This window comes from Opisthocomus hoazin, chromosome 6, assembly GCF_030867145.1.
Source record: "Opisthocomus hoazin isolate bOpiHoa1 chromosome 6, bOpiHoa1.hap1, whole genome shotgun sequence".
NCBI lineage: Eukaryota > Metazoa > Chordata > Aves > Opisthocomiformes > Opisthocomidae > Opisthocomus > Opisthocomus hoazin.
The window spans coordinates 7,228,569-7,236,780 of NC_134419.1; the positions used below are offsets into that span (position 1 = coordinate 7,228,569).

At 45.9% G+C, this 8,212-nt stretch overlaps 2 protein-coding genes across 3 annotated transcripts in view; one reads left to right on the top strand and one right to left on the bottom strand.

The window, feature by feature from the left end:
- SCP2 (sterol carrier protein 2) overlaps nt 1-258 on the bottom strand; it is a 22,757-nt gene extending 22,499 nt beyond the window's left edge. The window contains exon 1 of the mRNA XM_075424466.1: nt 173-258. Coding sequence (XP_075280581.1) covers nt 173-238 — 66 coding nt within the window. The 5' untranslated portion in view covers nt 239-258. The remainder of the gene's footprint in view (nt 1-172) is intronic.
- ECHDC2 (enoyl-CoA hydratase domain containing 2) lies at nt 213-7,029 on the top strand. Of its 2 annotated transcripts, XM_075424467.1 has the most exons (10): nt 483-579; nt 2,099-2,166; nt 2,777-2,864; nt 3,413-3,499; nt 3,873-3,965; nt 4,611-4,667; nt 5,064-5,251; nt 5,686-5,736; nt 6,050-6,097; nt 6,779-7,029. In XM_075424467.1, exons 2-10 carry the CDS (start codon nt 2,116-2,118, stop codon nt 6,854-6,856), a joined length of 741 nt encoding a protein of 246 aa, XP_075280582.1. In that variant the 5' UTR covers nt 483-579; nt 2,099-2,115; the 3' UTR covers nt 6,857-7,029. The 2 variants fall into 2 exon arrangements, with proteins under 2 accessions (XP_075280583.1, XP_075280582.1); XM_075424468.1 differs by lacking the exons at nt 2,099-2,166; nt 2,777-2,864 and having other exon boundaries at nt 213-579.
- The last annotated feature ends 1,183 nt before the right edge of the window (nt 7,030-8,212 follow it).

Genomic DNA, 8,212 nt, shown 5'->3' on the forward strand with positions numbered 1-8,212 from the left:
CTCGCCCAGGCCCGGCACCGCCCGCCTCTCCCCTCAGCCGGCGCCCGCCCTTCGCCAGGGGCCTGATCCCCACCCGGCCCCCACCGCACCGCCACCCCCCGCCCCGAAGGGGAGCGGCGTCAGGAGCGCCGCCGGCAGCCCCCCCTCCCGCCTCCCGCCCCCCGCCCCGTACCTTGGTCATCCCGACGCCCACCACGAACACCCGGCGCTGCATGATGGCGGCGGCGCGCGCTCCCATAGCCCCTCCGCCGCGGGAGACGCCGAGACCCCTGGCACGGGCAGCGGCGCGCGGCAGCCAGGCGGAGAGGCGGGGCGAGCGCGCGAGGCGGTGGCGGTGTGGGGAGGGAGGGAGCCACCTCCCCTCTTTCTTAAAGGCGCAGCGCCCCTCTGGGCGGTCCCGGAGGCCCGGCCCCTTGCTGCCCCGCTCCAGCAGGCGGCGGAGCCCGGGGAACGGCGCCATGATGCGGCTGGGGCGGGCGGGCCGCGGGCTGCTGCGCTGGGGTGGCGGCGGGCGTCCGGCCGGCGTCCCGCGGCGGGGCGCGGAGGTGCTGGTGGGCGCGGCCGGCGGGGAGAGCGGCGGTGAGCGCCCGGGGACCGTGGGGGGCCGGGGCCGGGCCCCGCCGCTCCCGTACCGCCGGTTCCGAGGGGTCCGCGGGGCCGGTTGTCTGGTGCTGGGGGGGGGGGGGGGGGGCACTTTGATCTGCTTAGTTTTACTGATTCTTGGGGGAAAACGCCTCAGCCGCCGACATGAGGTGAGCGGGACGACCCGGCTGGGCCAGGCCTTGCTGTCCCTCAGGCCCCGGCGAGCCGCCCCTCCCAGCACTGCCCGGGCATCCCGGTGCCGCCCTTCGCCGCAGCGCCCGGTAGCCCGAGAGGGGCCCGGCCGAGCCCCGGCAGCGGGCTGGCTGCCGCCCCTTGGCTTTCAGTCGTGGCTCGGCGCCGCTGCCGAGAGCGCGGCCCCCGGGCAGGGAGCGAGGTGTCAGGCGTGCAGGCGCTCCGAAGCAGCTGCGGCCTGCGATCCCCAGGAGGCGGGACGGGAGCAGGGCTGGCCTCTGCGTGTCTGTGCGTGAGAGCCATAGAGCAGTCGGAGTTCTGGTTCAGGCTGCCAGCGGGATTCCTTTCTGGCAAGGGCAGCTGTTCCAAGAGCTTACGAACAGTTCGTGGTAGTTTTGCTCGTTCCATCTACGTGGATGTAGTTACCAAATTTTGAATTTCCACTGTTCGCTGGTGTCTGCTGTTAACCAGTGTCTTTGTTCCTGCGTGATCCACCTCATTTACTAACTGGCCACGGGCAGAGGCAGAGGAATAAAGACAGAGACCTTCCAGTGGGGCAGAAGGACCAGGCACGGCAGACGCAAGGTGCATCTGTGTGTCTGCAGCAGCAGCAGCGGCATGTTACAGCGTTGAGGCCTGGGAAGCCAGGAGAAGTCCAGCCAAGGAAACAGGAGAGGTTCTTTCTCTCCAAAGCATACAGAAACTCTTGGATAATAATTTACAAAACACAAGTGCGAGGGAGAAGTAGGTAGATGTCGTGGTCTTAATTTTCTGCTTGGACTTATGAACTTTGAGTGAAGTCCTTGTCACTGATTAGCTTATTAACTTTAAATTAAATGGAGCTGCAATTTCGAAACAGTCCTGAAACACAAAGGTAGAGTCACCAGTTTGTGCTATTCTCACACAAAGAGCAATCCCAAGAGGATGGCTTTCTTCATTAAGGAATATACTTGAACACAGTACGACCGCACAGCAAAAACTTAATGAAGTCACATTCGAAACAGAAGCCTAAAATGGATCATCTGGGTTTTGTTTTGGTGTTTTTTCCCCCGTTCCTGCAGTGATTCTAAGACATATATTCTAGGATGTCATGTTCATTTTTTAAGTCTGTTTATATTACTCAAAGTGCTACTGAATTTTATAGTCATCCTGCATAGCGGGTTTCATAGACACGGTCTGCCACCTCCACTTTTAAAATGACTGTTTTAGAATATATGCATTTTCAGGAAAGAGAAGATGCAGCATATGCAGATATTGTTCCCAGTTGAATTACTGTGTCAGAGAATCAAATGAAGTATAACTGAAATTGTCTCCTATTACTAAGGTATTGCTGAAATCCTAATGAACCGACCCCACGCGAGAAATTCATTGGGAAAAGTATTTGTAAATGAAGTGAGTATGGGCCTGGCCTGTAAACGTGTTTGGAATCATGATCAATAACTAAATGCAATCAGAATAGTTGTGGGAAATCTGAAACCAAAACTTCATCTCTTGCTGAAGGTCAGTGGGAGACTGCACCGGGGCAAGGCAGGTTAGCCTGAAGAAAAAGAGATCGTGGTATGTCTATACTGCAGTAACTTCAGATGCGGACTGGGCAGAGATATTGGAGTTACTTAAGTTAGCTTACACGAATGCAAGTCCATGTCCTCACTTGCATAATTACAACAGAAGCATACTCATAGTCAGACCTTAGCAGATGACCTGTTCATGGTTGATAAGTTCTAGAGAAAATCTGGCTTGCGCCTGGACAGGAAGGGGAGTTTAAAGTCCAGCAAAGGTTCACCTCTGAATGGAAGAAAAAAAAGAGATGGGGAAACATGTTATTCTGAGGCTGTCATGGAAAGATCCTGCTGGCTCCATGTATATGATTTCAGGAAATTCCTGGCACCTGCAGGGAAAAAAAAAACATGAAACTTTTGCCATAGATTAGGAGCTTGCTATAATTTAGGTAGATACATCCACATGCCTCAAGTTTTTCTTCCTTCTACTCCCTCCCTCATAGCTGTTCAGTGCTCTGGAACAACTCCGCTTCGATGAGAAAGTCCGCGTGGTGGTGTTTAAGAGCGAAGTGAAAGGGGTATTTTGTGCTGGTAGGTAACAAAGGCTCTGCAAACGACTGTTAAAAATTTGACAGCTCTTAGGGTGTGTGCTGATCAGATTGTGCAGAAAAGCAGATGGAAATGCCTGCTGAAAGAAAACGGGGCTGGCTTTTGGGTAGCAAGCAACAAACACGTTCTCTCTTTTGCCTGTCTGCCTCTTGGCTTCAGTGATGAAGACGTGTGTGATGGAGTGAGCCGCACGGGCTGCATGGTGCTACTATTTGTTTTCCAGTTATAACCATCTTCAAGCACAGGTGCCTCTGGTGTTGGAGCCTTTGGTTTCCAGTTTTATGGATTATTGTCCTTACATACAGGGATTGGTGCTCCTCTGTGTGAAACCTGCTCGAAGGGCACAGAGGAGTGCCCTGGCCACTGTTTCAGCCCAGATGTCCACACTCCAGCTGCCCCTGACCTTACTTATCAGAACACTGTATTTCATGACTTCTGAAATGGTCTGTCCTCTGAGAGGGGCAGGAGCGAACACAGTTCAGATGTCTTTTCCCTGTTGCTGGATTCTAACCTTTTTCTCCTCTATTTAGGTGCAGACTTAAAGGAACGTGCACAGATGGATGATGCAGAAGTTGGACACTTTGTTAAAAGGCTGAGAAACCTCATGGATGAAATAGGTAAATTATCTCGGGTGGGAAATTTGTCCTAGACTGCCTGTACGGAGACATTTAGAAATGCTGCAGGAGGGCAAAGATGCTCGCCCCAGCAGGTTACCCATGTAGGAGTAGCTTCCCAAATGGCTCCAGCTTACGCCCAAAACAAAGATCTGATTAAATACCAACTATCTGCTGCTCCAAGGACAAGATGCCTTTCAGTACTGCCTTTTCCATGACAAAGAGCAGCACACGCATTTCATAAGTATCTGCCGTTCTTGAGCAATTTTGAATTTGAGAAGTACTAAAAGCTTTAGAATTTAAGCAGTTAAACTCCAGAAGCGAGTGGAACAGAACTTCTGGAACAAAACTGTATAATCCGTGTTGTCTTCTCTAGCTGCCCTGCCTGTACCCACAATTGCTGCAATAGATGGCTACGCACTGGGTGGTGGACTAGAACTGGCGTTGGCTTGTGACCTTCGAGTAGCAGGTCTGTGTGTTGCTTAACGTAGGATTCTTCTTGTAATCAGTAACTAGATTTTAAAGAGGACTTACACGCATGATAACTGACTATTAATGGAATCCAGTAGGCTAAGAAAGTGTTAAGTTAACACAGTTCAGGAAATGAGTAGGCACTTGTCCAGAAATTGTGACATGTAGTTACTATTGGGAAAGTAGTTTCCTTGCTTAAAAAGTAAAGCCTATTTTTAGACAAAATTAGGATTCCATCAGAAAACTATTTACTGGTAGAATTAGTTATTATCATGTAATATTGGATCAGCACTCTGGCTAGATCTAACCTTCCCTACTTAAATCAGTTTGGACTAGAAGACTTCCTTCTTCTGTTTCCATTCTCCCATCCACTACATTTCATGTAGTATGGACCCAAGGTTCATTTTTCTAGTAAAAATTGCTATGTTGGGGGTAAGCAGCCATACTACACACCCATCATCTGACTCATCTGAGATGGACATTGATTAAGCACTGTAGTAGTCAGACTTTCTAGCTACCTGAAGAAATGGAGTTCCCATTCAGTATTGACAGTCTGTACTTTGATTGATCAGTTCAGTATGGAAAACTTGTAGTTATACAGATCAAAAGGTAACTAAACCCTATATATCTATTTTTTTAATAGCTTTCTCCGCTAAAATGGGCCTTATTGAGACCACGAGAGGGCTTCTGCCTGGAGCAGGTAACCTTCATTAGATCTTCAGTGTCACACTTTCTCAGCTGTATAGTAATTTTGCCATTAGAGCACTTGAAGTGTTTTGAATGTAGATTAGAAGTAGCATCTTACAGTGACCCAAGAGCTCTATGAATGGGGAGTTCTGTTCCAAGCCCTGTCTCGGACTTGCTATGAATTTAGGAATGTCCCTTTACACCTTTTCCTGTTCTTCAAAATACACAAAAGGACACTGAAGCCTTTCAGATGCCCTGCGAAATGTTGACATATTCAGCTAATTCAGTTAAAGAAATACATCATCCCTTTATTTTTCAAACTTTTTTGTTACATAAGGAGACAAAATAGTATTTTTTTTTTTGGGCACTTCTCAGAAATGGCAAATGGTGGTTTTGCTGTTGTCATAAGGTGGAACCCAGCGCCTGCCCAGGTGTGTTGGAATAGGTCTTGCAAAGGAACTCATTTTCACTGGCAGACAGATTGACGGACAACAAGCCTTCTCAATGGGATTAGTAAATCACACAGTGCCACAAAACAAGGAGGGAGATGCAGCTTACCAGAGAGCATTAACTTTGGCTAAAGAAATCCTTCCTCAGGTAAGTGTATTATTCATGTGGTCAATGTAAAGGAGGCAATTCTGCTTCCCTTAAGAGGGCAGACAAACAACTGAAATTCCTTTCTGTGATTAAAGTCTTGGTTCCTGATGCTTAAGTCTCTTAACTTTGTCCTTTTTTTGTGAATGCAGTTTCTGGAGAACAAGTGTTAACGTCCAGCTGCTTAATCCATGGGACAGTTTTATCTCCTAGTTGCAGTTATGCAGACCTGCAGGACACAGTGAAACCTTGGACCCTGTGCATCTATTAACTGTTAGAACCATTAACACCAAATTGGGGTTTTTTAACTTACTGCAAATTTCTATAGACTAAAATGTCATTTGGAGCTAGAATAATGATATAACTACACTGTTAGGAAGTGATGTGGCTTTAATTATTTTAAAATGTTTGTTGTGTTTTTTGTTTTTTTTTTAAAGGCTCCATTTGCTGTGAAAATGGGAAAACTGGCAATAAACAGAGGAATGGAGGTAATTTTTTAAATTGAGGTAAATGAAGCAGACAGGCAGCTCTTACAAATTACTACAGTAAAAATGTTTCGAACAGAGGAGTTACAATCTTTGTTTAGACAAGGCATTTAAAACCATTTCAGGGGTTTTAAAGATTTTCTTCAAAGACAAAATTAATATAGCAGGATTTTTTTTCTACAGACACTAACACTGTAATTCTAATACAGGAGTGAAGGTCACTCACTACGAATGAATGCTTATCGATTTGAGGGCTGAGAAGTTGTTTTAAGGGCTGTGCTTCAGCCAAATCTCACTCCTTCCATCTCATCCCCAGGTTGACATTGCATCGGGGATGGCTATCGAGGGGATGTGTTATGCCCAGGTAGGTTACGTTCAGAATACATTCCTCAAAGGAACAACTGTACATTTTCTAAAGGCAAGTATTCACAGTGTCCTCTTGTATTTTCCTCTCTGTAAGGGAACACCAACAGCTGAATCTAAATCTTTGAGAACGGACTTGACTGCAGATACCTATTTCAGAATATTAATTGTTGTGTCATGCATAGCTGCCTCTCTCAGCCTGCCTCAGACCAACACCCTTTTGTCTAAAGTGACTGTATATTCTTAGTTTCAACAATATGTTACAGGACAAGCTTCACAAATGGTTTTAACATATTAAGAAAACATTCTTCTGTAGTCATAAGTTTTGAGAGCATGCACCTTTCTCAGCTAATGGAGCAACGTAACTGCGTTTCTCCCAGTGTATTTTAATATGGTAAAGTATTAAATTTATGGGAAACTGTTTTCCTATATAGTTCTCTGTCTATGGTCTTTACCTTAGATGCTTTGCTTGTGACTGAACACTACAACCCAGTCTCTTGATTTTCCTAATTGCAAAACATGCAGGGTGAGACTTAATGCATCACTGAAAGAAAAGCAATCTTAGTCTTAGACCACTACTGCCAAATTAGTCAGTACTTAAAAACACATCAGACTTGTCAATGAAAAACATACCATTTTCTTTTTTTCTTTTTTTTTTTTTTTTTCCCCCCTTTAAATGTAGAATATCCCCACAAGAGACCGCCAGGAAGGGATGGCTGCCTTCAGGGAAAAACGACCACCTCAGTTCACTGGCAAATAATGCTTCCTACCTTCCCCTTGATGTTTTTGAAGGTAAAGGAGGACTGAATCCCATTGATTTCTTGGGATTATTTTTATGACTGCATTCTGTGTACTTAGGTCCTTGCCTTGGACTGCATTTCTGAATACTCCACTGGATCGTTTTGCTGTAATAAAACAAGATTTAACTTTGTACATCTGATCTTTTTAAAGTGCATACATCTTAAGTCAGTGGTTATGGCTCTCAAACAGATGTCACGTAAGGGGTATGGAGAAGTTCTGGCTCAGTATAAGCAAATTTAAAAACAAAATCAAAAAAACCACCAAACCAGAAAACATGATGTATCTAAACACTGATAGGGAGAAGAAAAACAAACAAACAAACATCACTCAGAAGAGAAAGTCAACTTACAACAAAAGAAAACCTTCCTAAGCTTGCTTCCCATTATCAGTGCATTTACAACTAATCAGCCAGCACAAGCAGCACTAACACAGAGCAATGGGGTTTCACACCAGTTCTGTTGTGAATAGTGCAGAACACCGAGCTATCGCTCCAGCCAACTGAACTTAGGCCTCTGGTACCAGTGCTTGAGAAAATGCAAGGCCTCTGTGTGCACGTATATACAGCCACACTATCAGTCCATGCTAGACATCTCAGGCATGTCACCTCTCTCTCATCACCTATTTTCCTCTCTTGTCTGACTGGAAGTTGAAGTTACCCTCTGCTTAGAGGTTCTCCAGTGCTGAGACATACCACGCACTTTAGCTTCCCTAGACTAGGGCTTTCAAGAAAAAGTGAATTAGTATAATTTGAGAAATGTATTTTTAGTAAATAACTTTATGGGTTATCAAGATATACTTACAACATGTGGCTTACCACATTGGAACTGGGGCGTCACTTCATGCTATCATAGTCTCGAAGCAAACCACCATTTCACTTGTGCCAAAAGTTAACCGAACAATTCTGTGGGTAAGGTAACCTTACCAGATTATACATGTACAAGTTTCCTATATAAAGATCTGTAAAGGTAAAGCAGAGTCAGGATCTTCAGCCTTCACAAAAAAGATGGCAAATGCCACAAGTGGAAGACAAGAGTCTAAAAGTTGCTTCCAGAATTATTTTACCCTGGCAGGAGCTCCTGAAGCTGCACAGGAATGTGAAGAGACCTTTCTGTAATCAGCAGGTGCAAGTAAATTTAGTGGATTTGTACCTTGTAGGCATTCATACTTTTCAGCTTAGAAGAATTCTGCTCACTGTTTGTTTGCCTGGAGCAGGCGGGAACAAAACAAGAAGGGTATGGAAAATCATTTACAATCTCTGTGCTTGCTGGTTGCAGAACTTCATGAGGCAACACTTTCACTGTCTGGACTAATGCCA